At 37.0% G+C, this 21,812-nt stretch overlaps 1 protein-coding gene across 4 annotated transcripts in view; it reads left to right on the top strand.

Moving 5' to 3' along the window:
• Nucleotides 1-21,812, top strand: part of LOC107554565 (tetraspanin-18-like) — a 41,378-nt gene that overhangs the window by 14,706 nt on the left and 4,860 nt on the right. For 2 of the 4 annotated variants that reach the window (XM_016237121.1, XM_016237120.1), the window contains exons 2-3: nt 9,602-9,681; nt 20,914-21,009. In XM_016237121.1, the coding sequence (XP_016092607.1) occupies nt 9,679-9,681; nt 20,914-21,009 (99 nt within the window). In that variant the 5' untranslated portion in view covers nt 9,602-9,678. Of the gene's footprint in view, nt 1-8,945; nt 9,482-9,601; nt 9,682-20,913; nt 21,010-21,812 lie in introns of those variants that run through there. The other 2 variants (XM_016237123.1, XM_016237122.1) reach the window with 2 other exon arrangements.

The raw sequence follows: 21,812 nt of genomic DNA, 5'->3' as shown, positions 1-21,812 counted from the left end.
AAACATAAAACCATGTCTGCGTTTGTGATCGGAGAAATGATAAACAAGCGCTACACTACACTGCTCAAAACTCGAGTTTGAATCGTCAGTGGCAAATTCTTTAAATATAAAAAACTTACTTACAGGCTGTGAGTCAGAAGCGCCACTGTCCTTGCAAAGTTGCAACTGCCACACTTTATAGAAACAGCCTTTGTGCCACAGACGCATTGTAGGCTACTCTGCAGGTTCAGGAACCAGTCCTCGTCCTCCATAAAATTCATTGCACACATCTGAATATTTGGGTTGAACTGTTCTGGAACAGTGTTGTAAATACAACTTAACCACTGATTTATTGTTGTGTCCTCTTTTGGAAGGCCAAACAAAGTAGTTTCGCTTTCACAACGCTTTTATTCTGATTCTGATTCTGATTCTGATTCTGATAATAAAGCTCATTCTGATTCTGATTCTGATTCTGATTCTGATATGACCCCTTTAATTGTTTTGAAACACCAGATACAAAGATGGAAATGATAACAATGTTTTTTTCAGCCTTCAGACACAGCCAGAGCTTTAGCAAAACACATAGAGGTGTAGGGGTTAAACAAAATGTGGCCGTTTACGAGGAGATCCCACTGTTGAGCTTCTGCCTGATGAGGCAAATGATTCTGTTCTAAGGCTTGATGTGCTTATATCCCAGCATGACTTCTGATCTCTTTGCTCCTCCAGTTGTGCCTGTGAAATCGGCGCAGTGCAGTATTACCAGTCAAGCCTCCAGCTATGTCAAATCTCAGTCTAGATCAATTATAGCATCCAGCTTCTCTTCCGAATCTCTGTCTAACAGATGCTGCGGTTTTATATGCATGTATCAAAATCTCATATTCATACACGTGAAATCCACTGATTAGGTGTCTTGAGAGGAGGATTTTTTGGGAGTCATTTTTGGGATATTTTGAGATGAACAGATAGATAGATATAGATAGATACTTATTTTAACTTTGGGATTTGTACTTTTTAAAAAAATAAATAAATACTTTTATTCAGCAAGGAATTTTATCAAAAGTGTCAAGACTTTTATATTATTAAAATAACAATTTCTAATCAAATTTGAAGTCAAAATTATTTGCATGTTTTGAAGTTATCCTAATATATATATATATATATACATACACACACACATCACAGTTTAAACAAAAATATTAAGCAGCACAACTTTTAATATTGATAATAATAAGAAATGTTATTTGAGTAGTGAATCAGGATATTAGAATTATTTCTGAAGGGTCATGTGATACCAAATACTGGAGTAATGAAAATTCAGCTTTGCCATCACAGGAATAAATTACATATTAAAATATATATAGAAAAGAGTTTTAAATTGATAACATTTCTCAATGTTACCATTTTTACTGTAGTTTGATCAATTAAATGCAGCCTTATTGAGCATAATAGACATCTTTCAAAAACATACAAAAATCTGTATAATGAAAATGTTTAAATAGTTCAACATTGCATTATATGTATATTTACTGTAAAATACTGTATTAACTAGGGCTAAACTAAAGCGCTTCACAAAAACGAACCGAAACTCAGTGTATAGACTACTTGCCTCACAGCCATGAGAAATATGTCTGTAGAAAGCTTGAAATGTCTACTTTTAAAGGGGTCATATGATGCGATTTCAAGTTTTCCTTTCTCTTTGGAGTGTTACAAGCTGTTCGTGAATAGATAAGATCCCTAAAGATGCAAAGACTAAAGTCTCAAATCCAAAGAGATATTCTTTATCAAAGTTAAGACTCTACCACACCCCTCTAAAATGGCTCGTTCTAACACGTCCCCACATATCTAGGTCACTATGTGGAAATATTTGCATAATGCGCCCAAATGTGCATGCAAAGAAAGAAGGTGTGGTTTCAGTAACCGCAGTTAGTGTTGAAGCAGCCGGAAGGAGGGACTTTGTAGAAAACGAAGCGTTTGAGAGAGGAGGGCATAGAGGACCTACAATAATGTACAGTATTTAAAGAATAATGTGTTTTTTGAACATTAAAGCATGTCAACATATTCTGTTACACCAAATACACAAAATAATGATCTTTAAAAAAGCATCATATGACCCCTTTAAACAAACCCATTCAAATCAAACAAATACTCTCTGGTTATGTAATCCATATGAAAGGTGCATTTCTCTCTGAAGGTGCATCACTGTACTGCAGAGATGACTCAGAAAACACTAGTTCATTAATAAACAATTAAAATATCTCCTTACTATTTTTTCCAACACATTCATAGATATTTATTTTGCAGTTGCTTTGCGGCAAGCTTTATGTGTACGCTTGAGCACAGAATAGGCTGTTTAAGTATATATGTAATTAAATTAATATAAACGTGACTAGAAAAAATCTTTAGTTGGGGGCAGCCGTAGTATTATCTATGGTTTTTTAAGTAAAAAAAAAAGTAATACCAGGTAATTTCCAGTTTTTCAGTATCTATAAATAATACTTTTTTAATAAAAATGGGAGCCACCTTATAATTTATGTTGAAAAAGCATAAAAGGAGGTTAAATCACTATTAAATGTAATCTTTAGCAGAACTCAGCATGAATATCAATTTTTTTCATGCTGTACATTATCATTGTTGTGCCTAAGTTCACTTGTACCTTTTAAATTGAACTAAAATCAGTCCATTTCAAATCAAGTTACAAAGGGAACCCTCAACTCGTGATTTCATTTGAGATCCTGTTGCCCCATTTTTGGCCATGCCCCACTCTCATTCTGTTGTGGTGAAGTGCCATGCTGTTTTCCCATGGTGAATGGGATTACACTGACAGCAGAGAATGTTTGGTGTTGACACAGCATGCAGCTTGGTTAGTCATCCAAATCCCCTGCTGTTCCTGAGACCAAACAGCAAAATCTGCTCATTCTTCAAACCAATTGCTTTGGGAATATGAACTGGCTAAAGGAAAGTCCTGTGTTTGTGTAAGGGACTAAATAGTTCTTCCTCGGGTTTTAATTAAGAAAGACTTGGGGAACCAAGTGCTTCCTGTTCGACAGATTGTGCTTTGAATTTTTACGACAGGTTTTGTCAGCACAACTAAATAAACAATGTACACCTTATAAGGATAAAATAAGAGATGGATGAAGACTGCACTACATCTTACCAAATACACACACTGCTGCTTTTGACTATGAACATGTATTGTTTTGACTTATAATGAAAAAAGGTGGAATAAAAGTACAGACACAACATCCACAACAGCTATGATGGTTGGCACGTCTTTTAACAAGGACCTGAAATTGAAAACAGATGTAGGCACATACTTAAGAAATTTGTCTGACGCAGAGATTAATAAATGTGGAGGACAGTGATTCAAATTTTTGGGTTGCTTAACAATATCCTGTTAAATTTACGAGGGGAAAAAAACAGTAGATTTGGTAGCAATTCACCATTAAAAATATGGTATTCCAGTATTACTGGATGGCATATATAACCGTATATTTCAACAAGTGATATAATGTTAATATACTTATCTACTTGAATTACCAAATTTACTTTGTACCTTAAATTCTACTGATAACCACCATAATGATACAGAGTTCATCAGAGTTCATCATAAGTGGCCTGTTCATAAAACACAACAAATAGACTCTCAGGAAAAAAAGGGACAAATGTTCACTGGGCGGTACTTTATCAAAAGATACTAAAATGTACCATTTAGGTACTAATATGTACACTTTAGGTACTAATATGCACTCTTTAGGGGTACTTTCAAAGGTACTGCCCTAGTGACAGCTTTTGTACCTTTTTTTCTAGCACATATAGATAGTTGTAAATAGAGTAAAACACACAAAAACAACACACCATCAGTGTAAGAAACATGACCCTAAAATAATGCAATAAGCATTAAATAGCAAAATGTTAATGTACTCTACTAATAATAAAAAACAAGAAATTATTATTTAAATTATTTAAAGTATAATCATATATGTGATCTGTCTTATATGAACTTCTGGAAATGTCCTTTTACAGTCTTTCACTGCAAATGATATGGCAGTTCATACTTTTACTTCCAAATTCAACATTATTTTACAGTAAAATTACATATAATGCAATGCTCAACCATTTACAATTTTTTACCATATATGGTAAGGTGCCCTGCCCACTGTGAAAGCCAAAATCCTTCTCCTCATATAGCTGTAATAACAGATCTCAAATAATCAAACATTTTTTTTATATTTATTTATTTATTTTTAATGTTGCTTCCCACAACAGTTTTTACATCTAGCAGGGACTAAATAGTGCAAATAGGGAAATTACTAATCTGGTTGCCCCATATTTGATTTATCTTTAATCCAGCCATGATATTAATTTTTATAACAATTAATGCTGCAAATGAGTCGTATAGCTCAATTTGTAACAGTGCAACAATTGTTTTATGGTTATTTTAAACCATTTTAAACTAAGTTACTATCTATTGATAAGATGAGAGATTTATATTAGTGCTGTCAAACGATTAATCGCATCCAAAATAAAAGTTTTTGTTTAGATAATATATGCGTGTGTACTGTGTAAATTTATTATGTATATATAAATACACAAACATACATGTGTAACACCCCTGTGGACTGTTTGTTGTGGTTTCTTCCCCTTGTGTTGGTTTAGCCCGTCTAATTATTAGGTGCTCACCTGTCTGTCCCTCGTTAACTGCCCTATATCTGTTCCTGTCTCTTGTGTTCTAGTTTGTCGGTTATTGTGAATGTTACCCCGAGTGTGTGAGTCTCATCTACCTGAATATGCCTTGTTGTCGCTACATTAAATCTCCTTATGTGAATCCTTGTCGTCCTCATCATCCTGCCTGCCTCCACACACCTGGACCGTGACAGAATAACCGACCCAAAGTAAAGTATAGCAGCGTATTTCCCCTCGTTTGTTTTTTCCAATTTTTGTCAGTTTTTATTTTGTTTTTCTATGGATTACCCCGCATTCCAAATCCTCCAGCTGGAGCAGGAGGAACGCTCTCTTGAGGACCACACCCAACGACTTTCTGTCCCTGGCCCACCTCACGCACTACCGGACAACTGCCTCTGTGGCTTCTATCAAGTCGGACTAAACGCCACCACACGAGCACAGTTGTCTGGGGATGGTCCTCGAGAGAGCCTCGCCGCCTTCATCGAGTGGGTGCTGGTGTCCTGCAAGTCCCAGCTGACCGTGGACATCGCGGACAACAACACCAGCCCCACTCAGGACCCTGAGCCCAGTCCACCATCTCCCCGCGGTACGGAGCATAAACCTGAGCCCACCGATGATGGAGAGCCATTTCCCGCCGCGATCCACGAGCCGGAGCGAAGCCCTGCGGCTGAGAAGAGGATCGTCTCGGATGTTGAGCCCAACCCGTCAGACCAGGTGCGAGAGCCGGTGACAGTGCCCACCACGAGGGAGCAAGCCGTGGACGGTGTGAGCGCGGAGAGGAGCTCCGCCCCCTCTCTGCAATAATTAGCTCATTATGACAAGATCAGGTCATTTATCCTGTATGCATGTTGTTTGCATAACCCTTTCTGAGAGAAAACAGAGGTTCGTGGACTGCTTGGCTTGCATGTTAACAACCTTTCTTGTGCCTAATTGGAGAAGCTGACTCCCCCACACCTTTAAGCCCTTTTGACCCATTCCAACAGGTTTAATCGCTCCGCTTCAAAGGCTTGTTTTGATGCCCTGAACCTTGTCTCTCCCCAGAGACTGAGGTCTATTCGGCCTTGGGGCCTGAAAAAGGAGAGGGAGGTTATAATGAAAAACAAGAACCGACTGCGTAGAGAAAACACTAAGTAAGTGTGTACAGAGCTGGTCATTATCACAGCACAGAGTGTTGTGCCAGGAGCTGTACCATATGACTCTCTCAGTGCTGTGACAGCCTCCTTTTCCTCAAGGGATTGCACTTAAAGCCCCTGTCAGACACCGGCCATAATGTCAGAGGAAACCTGGACGAAGCAAATCCTGCCACGTTTCAATCAAATGTATCGATCAAGTGTCTGAAGCAGAGAAGTTGCTTAAATATGTGCCGAGTTCATACCTGATGTTTTATCAATATAATTCAGAGACGATATCGAGTGTCAGGAAGTATTTGGGGCTCAGTCCAGACATCTGCGAATGCCTATCCTTTGAAAAAATATTGCAATATGATACGTTATCGTAATGATACATTAATGTTGAAACATTACATCTGCGGTGTGTCATTGTTTATGAATTCAATCTTTCAATATTATTACTGGAGCTAAACCTAAAAAGACCCCTTTAGTCTCCGCCTCAAGCCTGGCCAAAATAATCCATTTGTTTTTTGACCGTTTCAGCTTTCCATAGACCAATAAGCAATTAACACTTATAATAGTTTTTGTCATCGACTCCCCAGGTGTTTTTAAGGTTCTTTATAAGTACAATGGGTGCTTCTGAGAAGAATCTGTGTTATTTAACATTTTTACTGCATTATTAATTTAATAAATGCAGCCTTTGTGAGACTTCTTTCAAAACATACCTCAAGGGATTGCACTTAAAGCCCCTGTCAGACACCGGCCATAATGTCAGAGGAAACCTGGACGAAGCAAATCCTGCCACGTTTCAATCAAATGTATCGATCAAGTGTCTGAAGCAGAGAAGTTGCTTAAATATGTGCCGAGTTCATACCTGATGTTTTATCAATATAATTCAGAGACGATATCGAGTGTCAGGAAGTATTTGGGGCTCAGTCCAGATATCTGCGAATGCCTATCCTTTGAAAAAATATTGCAATATGATACGTTATCGTTATGATACATTAATGTTGAAACATTACATCTGCGGTGTGTCATTGTTTATGAATTCAATCTTTCAATATTATTACTGGAGCTAAACCTAAAAAGACCCCTTTAGTCTCCGCCTCAAGCCTGGCCAAAATAATCAATTTGTTTTTTGACCGTTTCAGCTTTCCATAGACCAATAAGCAATTAACACTTATAATAGTTTTTGTCATTGACTCCCCAGGTGTTTTTAAGGTTCTTTTATAAGTACAATGGGTGCTTCTGAGAAGAATCTGTGTTATTTAACATTTTTACTGCATTATTAATTTAATAAATGCAGCCTTTGTGAGACTTCTTTCAAAACATTAAAAATCTAACCAACCCCAAACATTTGAACGGTAGTACAATATGCCAGTAATATTGATAATATTGTAATTTATTAGAATACTGTAATCTATTAGAGGAAGAATGAGATAAAGTGGCATATGCTTCGAATGACTAGGCAGTTGGCAAGCCTGGCCATCACATCCTTCCAGCGGGACAGATGTCCTGTAGGATGTGTCACTCATCGTATATGTGAATAGCGTAGCATGATCATAAACAGAGAGGGGAAGAGGTATAGGGCAGTGAGAGCACATGTTTTATTGCCCACCCTCTATTAGCATTGAACTTTAAGTCATCCTGCATTGTTCAAACGTACCGCAGACTGAAAAGGCACCATTAGCATGGAGGCAGATAAACATAATGCAGATGCCCTTTGAGATCTTTTGTTCAAACCCCTTGTTGATTCTAGATGGAGGATACAATGTTTGTGAGTGTAGAGAACACAATTAAAGAGCACACTGTCGCCTCAGACTGTAAGGTCAGAAGAAACAATCAATTTACCAGGGAATGACCAATCAGTATACACTGTGGTCGATCTTAAATGCCATTGAATGCCATTGATTTGGGAGTGAAAGAGGTTTGTAAAAGAGGGTTGAGTAAAGGAAGCCTCGAGAGTACTGTAGATGCAATTTGTATGTATTTTTGAAGTATTTTTTCCCATTCATTTTTTCATAGATTAAAAAAATAAAAAAGATATAGTAAGTATATAAGATGATACATTAGAAGTGTATTACAAAATATTCAAATACATAGAAATATGTAAGTTGATTGAGAGTGCTGAGTGTCTGATTTGTTTGAATGTTTGGGGTTGGTGCAGATTCTTTAGATGTTTTTGTATCTTGTGCTCAGCAAGAATGCATTTATTTGAATATTGTAAAGTGTTTTCAACATTAATGTATTTTAAAATGTAATTTATTCCTGTGATGGCAAATTTTCAGGAGCCATTAACCCATTGTCCCAGTGATCATGTCCTTCAGAAATATGCCAATTTGGTGCTGAAGATACATTTCTTGCTGTTATCAATGTTGACAACAGTTTTGCTACTTAATGTTTGTGGAAACTGTGATACAGGTTGGTTTGATTGATAGTTCAAAAGATAAAAGAATAAAAGTACTAATTTCTTTTAGTTTTTTTCTTATTGCTGTGCTGTCTTTGTAAATGCAATCTTGCTTCACGAATCACGATTGTGGTTATTATATTTCACTGGAAAACTCTTAAATTTCCTGGAAATGGACTGTTGTACTCTTTTGCAGCTTTAGTTACTCCTCTTGTGTGTCGCTATAGAAACAACTGTTGTATATACTAATGATATTCTGTACATGGATTTTTGTAGGGAGTGTAGCGTGCTTGGAGAACAGGGGAATTTTGGTCTGCCAGGTCAAAGTTGAAACACAGACTTTGTCTCCAAAACACTTCTCAAGAAATGGGTTCATTGTGTTTACTTGAGTTAAAATATGAGCATACTAGATTTTATTATACCTCTTTTATGTTATCATTCTCCCCACATGAATCTATCACTATTTAGGAAAAATCTGCTGCAGTTTTCACAAAGCTTTCAGTGCTATCATGAATAATGCTTTTGTGGCCACACTCTTAAAAATAAAGGTTTCAAAAGGGGTTTTCACAGCGATGCCATAGAAGAACAATTTGGGGTTCCCCAAAGAACCTTTCAATGTACAGTTTTTAAAAGAACCATTTTTTTCTTAGTGTGAAGAATATTCTAAAGAGCCCTTTTCTACTATAACATTTTTTTTTGTGCAATGGAACGGTTCCTTGGATGTTAAAGGTTCTTCATAGAAAAGTAAAGACCCTTTATTTTTAAGAGTGTGCCAGGAACATCTCAATTTTAATTGGCTAGTAGAGTATTGAACTGGGAGACACTTGTGGCAAAACAATATGAATAGCTGAAAGTTAAAGCATTTAGGGTTGTTAGCTGCACACGGTTGGTGATCCTCTCCGACAATGAAAATCGGCTACAGGTAATTAGCCTGGAATGCTGTTTCTAATAAATTATTCATGACCTCCTACACTAATCAAGATTAGTAGCACCGAGCATAACAGGCAAAATGCAATCAGTTTGGTGTCGAACAATAAAGAGCAATTAACCAAGCAACGGATCTGATAAGTAATGCCAGCCATTAATATTTCACCCGCTTCAGTCGTGGGTTTAGATTGATTAAAGCTAGTGTGATGCTCATTCTGTCCCAGTTCATTTCTTTACTCGAGCTGCAAAGTGAAAAATTCACGCACATGCTGTTTCATAGTGCACCACAGGGAATGTCATCAATAATGAATCCTCAATTTTGTCGCACTCCAAGATTCGTACTTACTACCTGCCCCTGAGTTTTCAGTGTGGAGGAGTGCTGTTTTTCCTCCATCTTGCATGTTTTATTGTGCTTTTATGGATATGAATTTGCTTTGCTGTTTGTTTGGCATGATTAAATATGTGCCGTGACCTCTGGTTATGTTTCTTTTCACAGCTAATAAGAACAGACGGAAAGATAGAGCAGAGGCACAGCATCTTTTGACCTGAATCCTGAACTACATCAAAGAACTCATGGTAGGTGCTTTTGCTTATTAACATAAACAGAGCATCTGTGTGTTCTTAAAGGGACAGTTCAACTAAAAATGACCCTCATTCTTTTTTAACTATTTACACTAATTTCAACTAGCCAACTTTGTTTGCGAAGGTTATTTTCACTTACTCCACACACTATAGATATTTTACCTTTACAGAGAATATTACTTATGTTTACTTTGTTTGAAGAGCATGTGATATCATTTGAACTTAGTGTAAATAAAATGTTACTATTTGCTAATCATACTTACTGCAAACAGTATCTAGCATTATTTTCACTTCCTAAGTACAATCACAATAACACATACATTTCTGTAGAATTTCATATGCAGTTTTGTCTATTGTCAGTTGTGTAGTAATGTACAAACCAAGTACTTTCAAACCAAGCAGCTTTCTGTTGGTCAGTGGCTAAAATCCATGAAAGCAACTTGAACCTGTTTTGAAATCTGCATAGTGAAATCTTTCACCCTAATGAAAAATTCCTAATGAAATGACTGGATTTTGCCCTCAAAATCAATTGAATAACGGTAAATGTGACTGCACATTAACACAAAATGTTAGGTTTTGAAGAATCTTTACACTGCTCTTTGCCATTCAAAAAGAACTATAAATATTGTCCATATAACTTGTGCAATAGATTCAAAGTCTTCTGAAATCATTCTATGGCTCTGTGTGAACTCAAATTTAGCTTATTATTCACTGAATATATTTCCAGTTCTCTGCAGCAAATTTCATTTTCCGTGCTGTATATTCAAACTTGGTTATCACGTTTGGCTACAATGGTATTTGGTGTAAAGAAGGTCAAAAGTGCTTTTTTAAAAAAAAATCTGAATGCAAATTCAGATAAGAATTCAGAGCTTTGGCAGAAGGGAACATTTTCTGTGAATAACAGCTTGATAACATATTACTTCAGAAGCCTCATATGAGCCATTTTTATGGTGTTTTTATGTCATCATTTTTAGTGTGACAGACATTGTCACATTGTATGGAAAAACATTGTGAATAATAATTTGCAAATTAGGCATTTCTTGTATTGTGCGTTATCTTCTCTTTGTGCTTAGGAATGTCTTTCTCTTCACAGCTATGATAATCACTATCTGTACCTCTTTGAATTTTATCTGTGTAGATGGGATTTGATCAATTCAGGGAAGCGAGTTTACTATACATATTAATTGGTTTGTAAATTCATCAATCAATACGACATTAATCCAGTCCCTGCAAGTCATTTTTGCCTCTTCCTCACAGTGCACTTTTCATGCACCATATCCAGCAGATAGCTTCATTAAAAAGGAAATGCTACACTCTTAAAAATAAAGGTGCTTCAAAAGGTTCTTCACAGCGATGCCATAGAAGAACCATTTTTGGTTCCACAAAGAACCATTCAGTCAAAGATTCTTTAAAGAACCATCTCTTTCTTAGCTTTTTATAATCTGAAGAACCTTCTTTCACCCCAAAGAACCTTTTGTGAAACAGAAAGGTTCTTCAGATGTTAAAGGTTCTTTATGGAACCATTTAGACAGAAAGGTTCTTCTATGGCATCGTGAAGCACCTTTATTTTTAAGAGTGTACACAAAAATGAACTGAGTGGAAATGCAGTGAACTCATCATGTTGACAGCGTTGTTTGGCTGGTGGAGGGCTGTTGGTGCACAAAGCCATTGTGACACTGTCAACAGCAGGGAGGTGATTGTCTTATACTGAAGCGACATCTATTATTTCTCTGTCATGGCTGGGAGCCGTTCTTTGTGGGGAACTGATTTGCATTAAAACTCAGTGCATTAAAATTCCACACACATACGTGGTGCTCAAAGTTAAAGGTCCCACTGACAGGGATGCTCTGTTCACTCCTGAAAGCCAAGCCTCAAATGCCAAATAAGCAAAATTCTATGTTGATGAAGATTTGTGGTTTGACTTTTATTTTTGGCCTTTGTGTCTTTTAGGCTGCTTTGGCAAAGAAAGCATCTGCAAAGATGGAAATGAAAATCAGCCATCCTGTATTTACTGTGGAAGCTGTCATTTGTAGATGTAGATGCATTGTAGATTTGTAGATAGTTTATAAAGTTAAACTGATGGCATTTTATTACAGATGGTAACTCTCCATAATAATCATCTCCATGCCATCCATCTCAACCCTCTACATTGTGAGTAAATCACTCGCATATGCGACTAAATCTTCACTCTGTGCGACTAAATGATGTCTCACTTTAGGCATTGGCTAATAAATTCTTAGATTTTACTCGCCAGTGTGTGAGTTGGAAGCTAAGTATAAGTTTAGCCTAGATATATTTTCACTCGCCGAACACTCTGGCTGAGTTTCAGAGTTTCGCTCTCCGTCAAGCGATCTGTGCTATTTTTCAATTAATCTCGATGGATGCGCAGTGTACCTGTATTTGACGTACCGTAAACTCTAGTGTGAAGGCGCACGACTTGCTGTTGTGTGCTGGGAGCACTGTTTCTCACACACACGCAAAGAAAGAGAGAAAGCGAGAGAGTCACATTGTATGGAATTGACGTGCTACATGTAAACGATATTCTTTGTTGTATTTTCCTGTCAAAATTCCAGAGTTCATTTGGAATTATTCAGCTTTTAACAACAACCATAAGATACTGCTGGTTTCTCCGGCAGTAGGCAGAACTAATACGCAACAAATGGCAATCTCATTGGCTGGCTTTCACCTATAATAATGGAATGTCCCCATAAAACATGGAAACCCAACATGTGAGTTTTAGTGACACATATGATCAAGAGGAACATTAAATGTGAAGACAACATCTTACCCCACATTGCTTAGATGCGGATCAGTCAATTAACAAGACATTTTTACCCTTTTTGTGTACCCTGGAGATTCTGGGAGCTTTTCCCTATTTTAGGACATCTTTCAACATAAGGCTGTTAAAAAAATGAACAGTCTGTTTTGTGAGCTCTTTGTCACTGGAGAAGCACATGATTTGAGTTAATATCTTTATTGTGGCACAAATTCTTCAGAAATGTAATGTTGCTTGAAGGAATGCATCTTTCCAATTGAGTAATTGTACACCACTGTACTCCAAACCATAAAACATACCAAGACTAAATTCCCATGTATTTTCTAATAACTATATCACTGACATCTGTCTACATTTATGTTTATGACTGTCATCACCAAACATATGCACTAAAGGACTGATTCAACTTGGAGTGTCAACAAACTCCATATTTCACAGCAGACCAGAGGTCCTCCTCCAGATGGCATATTTGACAGGCCTGTGAGTGATCACTCATTAGACAAACGCTAGTCCAAGCTGTGCTCCATCTGCAGAAGGCTGCTGCTCTCCGTGTTTGCTCTGACAGGAACTGGTGTTAAGTGGATACGCCAGACACCCGTCTAGAAACAAAGGGCTGTCCACCTATCCCACCCCCCTCCAATTTAGCTTAGACTGTAGAAGCCAAGCCATCATACAAATATGCTGAAGTTCCTTCCTGTTTGAAAACTTTTGCTTTGTGGTTCCATATTTATCTTCTTGGCAAAAATAAATTTGTCCTGTTTGAATGAATGAATGAATGAGTTTTTTTTTGTTGTCATGTTTCCAACATGACAACAAAACATCGTGAGTTTGTGTGATGTTTGGAAAGAGGTGAGAAGATATTTGCCCTGTAGGGCTTGTGGACTTTTGTGGACTTACTTTGCGTTGACATGCTGAATATAGTGTTTGTGGTCCAACTGTCCGTATGTGTTTCTCCCTTCACATAACAATTCAGCACTAATGCAAACCTCACTCTTTAGGTCAGATCAACTTGACCGCAAATGTTTGTAGGAAACAAACTGATCTACACTAAATCACTAGGACCCATTGACACAGACAGCGATTAAATAGCTTCAAGTTGACAAGTTCATACTGTTGGTTGCTGGAAGCCATTTTTTGATTGGTTGCTGTATCAGTTGGCAAATCACTGCATTCCCACATAGCTAATTTGCATACCATTGAAATTGTGTTCCATCACAATCAATTGCTGTTGTTCATGTCGCCAAAAGTGACAGTCGCAAACGGTGAAATGTTTGTTTTCTATTCCTGTGCTGGTAGTCAATGCTGTATTTTTAGCCAGCTGATGAGGACAGAGATCCTTTATCATTGTGGAAAATGTTTTCTTCCAGTTTATTTGCTGTTTTGAGTCAAAGTTCCTGGGAACATTCCCTAAATGGAAATTCATTCACTTTTGGACATTCATTGCCCAGCTTGTATTAGATTCTTATGCAATGTGGGATGTTTTTGATTTACCAAGCAAATGATTGTGCAACTGCTCTTTCATGACCAAAAATATGATGTTATCCTTAAAGGGTAACATGTGTAAGAACGCAAAATTGTTTTCTAAGTAGGTCACTTGGCAGATTTAATAATTTCGAGAAATGCTTAGAAAGTGTTACCTAAATAACCAGTTACACGGTACTAGTGACTTAAGGTTTAATTTAATAAAAAGGGAGAGTCCAGTGCCATGGGAAATCCCTATTGTACTAAAGAACTAGTGTTGATGTGATCACACTCACTGTAGGATGAGGAATCCACACTGTTGAAAGAGGCTGTGAAGACAAAGGAGAAGGATTTCAACCAATCAATGTATTATCGATCTTGCTGAGCTAGTGATCTTCTCCATCTGGGCTTGATAACTTCAACACAGCAGCAGATACAAGTATACAGTATATATCACAGAAGCATTTAAACTGTTTTTCTATCTAACAAAAAAAAAATTCTCAGTTAGTATGTCTGTAAAGTTATTAGGTTTTGTAGCAACCTCATTCAGCATTTGTGTAGTAAATTTATTATTGACCTACTGACAAAGATGAAGTGGCTTTATTCATCTGAAACCTGCACCTGCATCTCAACAATGATCTCTGTAATGAACTCCATTTTTTACTACAGAACATTTTAGAAAGCTTATTACACACAATCTCACATCAGATGTTCAATAAGCAGTACGATTGTAAATGTAGTTCACTTGAATGGTAATTATTATAGTTATACAACAATTTTGAATCAGTCCAACAGCACTGGGACTATTCACATTTATATTGCTCTACTTGTTTGTGTTTGCATGTTCCAGACAGATTGCCAGTCTGTGTATAATTGGCGGGGATTACAGTGACTCTTTCTGAATATTACTTCGATATGCCAGTAAGTGACAGTAATTGACATGTGATTGTGTTTATGAGAAAGTCACTTGAGTCAATCATTTAAACAATTTGTTAAAAAAACGCTGATTCATTAAGGAATTAAACAAGTCTTTATGAGTGAGTCATTGAATCGTTTATTCAACCAGACAATTCGGAATTAATCAAGGGACTGTCTTTATGAGTGAGTCATTGATTAATTCGTTCAACCAATTTGTTTAAAAACGCTGCTGTGTTCTGTAAGTGAATAAAGTAGGCAAAAGTACCCAGATGAACCACTACTTCTGGCGAGATTCTGAAGTGTGTATACAGAGTATTTGTGAATGACAGTGAAGCAACACAACTACCGCTGAATTACAAGTCATACTATATAGAACATACAATCATAAAGTACTTATTTAAAGGACGTACCTACTCATATAAGGGCCTTTCGCACCGCGGGAACCTTTTCATAGTACCAGAACTAATTGTGGAACTACCCACTTTTTGGGGAGATACAACAAAAACACAGCTCCGATCACAGCGTCCTCCATCCTCCTGTTGTTAACGTTGTTCTTCTTTGTTTCCATTGTTGAACGCCGCGCACAAATGACGTCGCTGTCGACTGGCTTACGTCACTTCTTAGTACACACTGTCGGTGCGAATGCAACCCTTTAAATAGTACTGGGAAATAGTTCGCGCAAAATCGTCCCAGTACTTTAGTACTATACATTTAGTTCTGGAGCTAAAGCGGTGCGAAAGGCCCTATAGTGTACACTTTTGAATGCAGCCTTGGTCTTTATGAGTAAGTCATTGAATCATTCATTCAACTAATTAATTTATAAATGCCTATTCATCCAGAAACTGTGTTGTTCGGAGGCACTTTGTTTGGCTCTATTTGATTTGGCTGAGCAAAAACAGATATAGTAACCAGTAATATTGTGCTTAAAATGTAAGTTATATAATACTAACGTCTTGTCGTATTTCTGGTTTCACTGGAGGCTTTCTCTAAATATCTAAATCAGGTCATTGTTCTTGAGTCAGCTGGTCTAATGAATGAGTTTTGGCACTGCAGGCCTTTTGTGTCCAATTCAACATTTAAATTCTCCTTCAAAGGACAAGAAATCCATTGGTTCTTATCACTAAAAGCTTTAGGCTCATTATAGGCTGAAACTTTCATTAATTATACAGCCATATATGGCAGTTAGTCATTACTATGTTCCCTGATACATGTGAGGTACCTGGTCTCTTCATGAACATGCTGTAACTGCTTTAACTTATGCAGACTTCAAAGCTGAGAATCATGTGACTTATTCTGCCCTAATTGGAGGTTCATTAAAGAAACTATATATGCCTGCTGGGTAGACCATGCTGTCATACCTCTTCCCCTAACACAGCTAGAATGTTTTCCAGTTTCACATGCATTAAAAAATGTGTACATGGAAAATTTGATTTGCTGAAGGTGAGTAAGTTCAGTGCTCTTGTGAATCCTGTGTTTCATGCTATATTGCTCTTTATGTATGCAAGCTCATGGCTGATGGGGGAAGGCTGACCAGCACACACTGTCCTTGTCCTTCAGCTAATGATCTTGTCCCAGTTAGCAGCATAAGAATGACTAAAGCAGACAGTGGATTAATCAAGTTAAAAGTGTCAACTTCAAGGAGAGTCTCTTCAACCTATTTGTTTAAAAAAGTGATGTTTTCAAAAGGAAGACCTCAGCGAGGATGAGTGACTCTTAGCTTGCAAATAATTTTTTTTTTTTCATTTTCTGAAGGATATGTGAGTGGTAATTGCCTTTGTAGAACTCTCAGCAACAATGCTAGGGCGTTGTAGTTGTTGCTATGTGGTTGCTAGGGTGTTCTGGGTCATTTCTTACTGGCCCATGTGTACCTACAAATTCATCATTCTGATATTGAAATAGGCCATTTATACAATACTTTAAAATTCCATGGAGGTTTTTATTTGTATGTGTTTTGGGGGCAAATTCACTCTACTGTCAGAGAGTGAATTAGCATCTTCTCTTTATGTATGCAAGCTCATGGCTGATGGGGGAAGGATGACCAGCACACACTGTCCTTGTCCTTCAGCTAATGATCTTGTCCCAGTTAGCAGCATAAGAATGACTAAAGCAGACAGTGGATTAATCAAGTTAAAAGTGTCAACTTCAAGGAGAGTCTCTTCAACCTATTTGTTTAAAAAAGTGATGTTTTCAAAAGGAAGACCTCAGCGAGGATGAGTGACTCTTAGCTTGCAAATAATTTTTTTTTTTCATTTTCTGAAGGATATGTGAGTGGTAATTGCCTTTGTAGAACTCTCAGCAACAATGCTAGGGCGTTGTAGTTGTTGCTATGTGGTTGCTAGGGTGTTCTGGGTAATTTCTTACTGGCCCATGTGTACCTACAAATTCATCATTCTGATATTGAAATAGGCCATTTATACAATACTTTAAAATTCCATGGAGGTTTTTATTTGTATGTGTTTTGGGGGCAAATTCACTCTACTGTCAGAGAGTGAATTAGCATCTTCGTTTTGCCCTTCTTCCGTTTGAAAAATGAAATACATAATATATTATAATTTTGTCTTTTCCCTTGTCTCTTTTCTTAAAAAATGGTTTAAAGGCTGAAATGTGAGGTTTATGATTTTCTAAAGCAATGCTTTTGTTAAAACTGCTTTTTTGAACTGTAAAGTTTTTTAAATCATTATTTTATGGTCATTTTACAGTTTACAGTTACCATAAACACTGGTGTTGTTTCAAAACAACATTACTATCTAAACAATAAGTAGTAATATTAGAATTTTTCTAAATGATTTTAACTGCTGATTCAAATATTTAGGAAAATGTAAAGAGTATTAATGAGTATTATTTAGTATTTTATTAGAGTTGATCTACCCCTCCTTCTCATAACCTGCTTCAACACAAAAACAGTACACCAAAACAGGCTTAAAAAATTGTAAATGCATAGGAAAATAATAGCACACCTCTTCCAACATTCTGTTTTCACTCAATACAGGAAAAGTGCATACTGCATAAATATAATAATATTGCAAAATAATTGTAATATGCCATTGTTTTATTTAAGGAAATATTCTTAGCAGAAAGAGAAAATCTGATTTGCATAAGTATACAGAATTGCAGAAGTGCAAAGTTTAAAGAGAATGAAAACAAAAATATTGTTGGCACATAAAAACTGATTTGCATAAGCATTCTATCTCTGTATTGCAGAAATGCGAAGATAACATGGGTGAAAAACAATTGCACTAATGAGTGCCTTACAATTGACCTCTACTTGGGAATCATTATGCAGTGAAGGGATCATTATTGAAGTTGTGAATCTATAAAACATTTCTGAAAATTATTCTCATCCAAATGTAAGGTTCTTATCTACATTTTTGCTGTTAATTTGAGATGGTATATCTGCTGTTTTTCACAGACTGAAAAAGTCGTGCAAACAGGAAATTTTAAACTAGAATAACTTTTCCTGTAGATTGTAGGTCAGTAAAACAAAAATAGAAGATTTTGTGATGTTAGCTATTGTATGGCAGTGAATTTATCACATGAAGTGATGTATGGGTTTAGTTTTAATCGAAAGTGTGGGTAGGGTGTGTTTGTTTCTTTCTGTGGGTGCTGACTGTGTACATGTCAGATTATGTCTGTGAGAGAACAAGCAACAGTCTCTTTCATATACACCCATGCTGTTGATCTGGCCTCACTTTTGCTTTACTTCGCTTCAGATATTTCTGCACTTTTGATGAATGTGCCTCTGCTTTTGTTGTATATGAGACTACAAAGACAATTCATGGAACTTAAACAACCACACTGTGCTTTTGGTTTCATAATCAGAGACCCCAGGCTTTGGAATAATGAGCTAAACACAAATATTGTGTCTCGATCATGTTGTTGCATTTGCTTGTTTTTCACCACTGAAGCTCTTTGGACTGCATAAATGTGCTGCAACGAGCGTGTAGTTTCACTGCAGACCTTTCTGTTATATGTAGCTATGTGTGTGTTTGATTGATGATGACTGCAGTGCTGTGGGAGTCTTGGGAAAAATACCCTGTTTATTCTGCACATTCTCCAGGGCCAGCTCCGATCCACAGGCAGTTTGATTTATACTGGGATCCAAGAAGCTTTACACCAGTGTGCTCCAACTGGGAGTGTGTGTTGGTTTCTTGTACTCAGCAAGCTAAGCATCATGCTGAAGTTTTTACACAAAACCAGAGAAACGCCTTCTCAGATGTGGATCCAAATTTTGCATGCTTACTTTTTTAAAGCTTTTACGCTGTTCTCGGCCCACGCTCCCACGTCCAGCTGCTAATGGCTTTGCCGACCTGCAAAGAACATATCAAATGATAAAAGAGAGATCATCAGATGCTGCTAATGAAAGCTTTAATCTATGCAACCCTAATTAAAACCCCCTGGTTTGGCCTTTATTAAGAATGAGGGTAATTAAAACACCAATTGCCCTGAGGGTGCTATAAGCACTTTGCTGACACTTTTGATACTAGGGCCCTCCGTTTAATTGAAAGGATCCATTAAACACAGGATGCATCTCTGTCTATTTCTTTGGGCAGTAGATTTAAACCTGGGGAGAGAAAATGGCTAATGGGGCCCAATTTGGACATTTTCACTTAGGGGTGTACTCACTTTTGTGGCCATCGGTTTAGACATTAATGGCTGTGTGTTATTTTGAGGGGACAGCAAATTTACACTGTTATACAAGCTGTACACTCACTACTTTACATTGTAGCAAAGTGTCATTTAATGTTTAAAGACCTGTTTGTACTTAAGTGTCATTTTATAGTAAATACATAGTTTTATTTCCTAAACTAAATAATGGGGTTTTAAATTGTCTCTGTTTTAATCCTGAATCAAATGATTACAATATTATCTGGAGAATACTTTTATGTTGACAGTGTACTGTATCTTTTTTCTCCTTTCTTTGGTCATTATTAGACTAATGTAATACATATAAAAGTTTAAAACAGAAAAAAAAAATTAAAAAAGTTAACTTAATGTTAACTTTGACAACTCTAAAAAATATGTATTTTTAAATTATGTAAATATAGATAAACATATATATACATACATACATACATACAAGTACAGTATAAATACTTTTTTCTTTCTTTCTCTCTCTCTATAATACTTAAATTTCCCTGGACCCCCTTCCAGTTCAGATTTTTTAAACCCCTGCTGTAGATGATTCCATTTTTGGCAGATACAGATTCATCTCCTCAATAAAGATCCATAGAGCTCTAGGAAACCACTTTGGGTGATCAAAGAAACAACACTGGGCGAGCCTAAAACCTCTTTTGAGAAAGTTCTGCCAGAGCATAATGGGACAGCATCTGACAAGATAGGAACATACAAAGAAAACAAAAAGGAAGTGGGGGGGAACAAAAAGAAAGGTCATGGTTAGTGTACTTGTCATCAAGCCACATTCTGTTTATGGCTCCAAGTCAACACACAAGTGATTTTCCCTCAGCCTCATTCCTATCATGTGGATCCATCATGTATTGTTGTTTGCAACAAGACTTGTGGTATTAGCACTGCACAGCGAGATAAGGTTGCACTCAAACATGTATTTAAGGATGACACCCTCATGTAATACACCTTCTCTGTGCTGAGTAATGGTAGGGTAGCTCTGCTAGTGCTGGCTGTTAGCACTCGCCTAGAACTAATGAAAAAGGCCCCATTTCATTTAAGGAAAGTGGTGCTGTAATAGGCCTTCATCCCAGAGAGTGCTTTTTCAGGTAGAGGGATGGTCTGCTGAAACACAAGAGCCTCTCATCATTAATTACACTAAAAGGGAGGCTGTGCCTTTAAAAAAATAGTATGGCTGTTTTATTATGCACTTGGGAACCCTTAATTCACCTTGTTTGAATGCACTTTGAATGCTGGATTTAGCTGAAAAGCCTTTTTTGATGCTAGTATTTCTTCGTCTTCAATGTGATACAAACGGCATGAACCTCTTAAGTTAGATCGCTTTAGTACAAATGTTTTTGTGCTGAGTGTCAGTATGTAAATGAAAGGCTCGTTTGTGAGTTTTTCTGATTAAGTTCAGAGATGACGCTGTTTGTTTTTCTTCCAAGGGGCTCGGGGAGGCTTCAGCAAGGGGGACAAGAATGGAAGGAGACTGCCTCAGCTGCATCAAGTACCTCATGTTTGTCTTCAACTTCCTTATCTTTGTGAGTATTTATCTGTCAGACCTTGACATACACTTCACATTTGATCTACCAGAGTATAAAGGGAAATAAATGGACTACTCATAGAGAACTGAATGTGAGAAACTTCTTGCTTAATATGGTGAATAAATGAATAGAAGTTTAGAGCATCCAGTCACTTGTTTGATAGACAGGGTGTCCACGGGTCCTTAAAAAGTCTTAAAATGTCTTAAATTCGGATTCGATGGGTCTTAATTATTTTTGGTCTCATTACCGCTAAAATATCTTAAGTCTGACGGACCTAATGACTTTACAATCATTCGACAGACCGAAGAAACCCGCGGTAATTTACTGCGTCATCAGAGAGAGTTGAAGTAAAAGTTAGCAGAATACAGAATACAAGCTCGCGCTGAAGCTCACTCTGTTTGTCTCGAGACTTCAGAACAAATGAGCGTGACAGCACACATAAACTCAGAAGAACCACACTGAGGTAAAAATGATCACTGCATGATTCAGTCTATTAAAATACATTCAAAATGATCACAAATTCAAGACATGGGGGCAGAAAATGTGTATATTTATACTCAAGTTCACACGGAAGAGTGCCTTTTTTTCTCCAAAAATTACCATATACAAATGTGATATTGATTTTTTACAACAGTTCAATAAACTAGAAGTTTTATTAAGAGACTTACGTTTTAGACACCATATTGCCTGTTTTTGCTCTATTTCGGCAACAAAAATAATTCCAAACAAAGCCACAGCACTGTTTTGCGTCTCTGAGCAACATGACGGTGTTTCGTTCCCGAATGAATCGACCGTTTAAG

Source organism: Sinocyclocheilus grahami, unplaced genomic scaffold (genome assembly GCF_001515645.1).
Source record: "Sinocyclocheilus grahami isolate Dianchi unplaced genomic scaffold, SAMN03320097.WGS_v1.1 scaffold506.1, whole genome shotgun sequence".
In the NCBI taxonomy this organism is placed as follows: domain Eukaryota; kingdom Metazoa; phylum Chordata; class Actinopteri; order Cypriniformes; family Cyprinidae; genus Sinocyclocheilus; species Sinocyclocheilus grahami.
The sequence above is the reverse complement of the archived record's forward strand: the minus strand, read 5'-3'. Positions and strand labels throughout refer to the sequence as shown.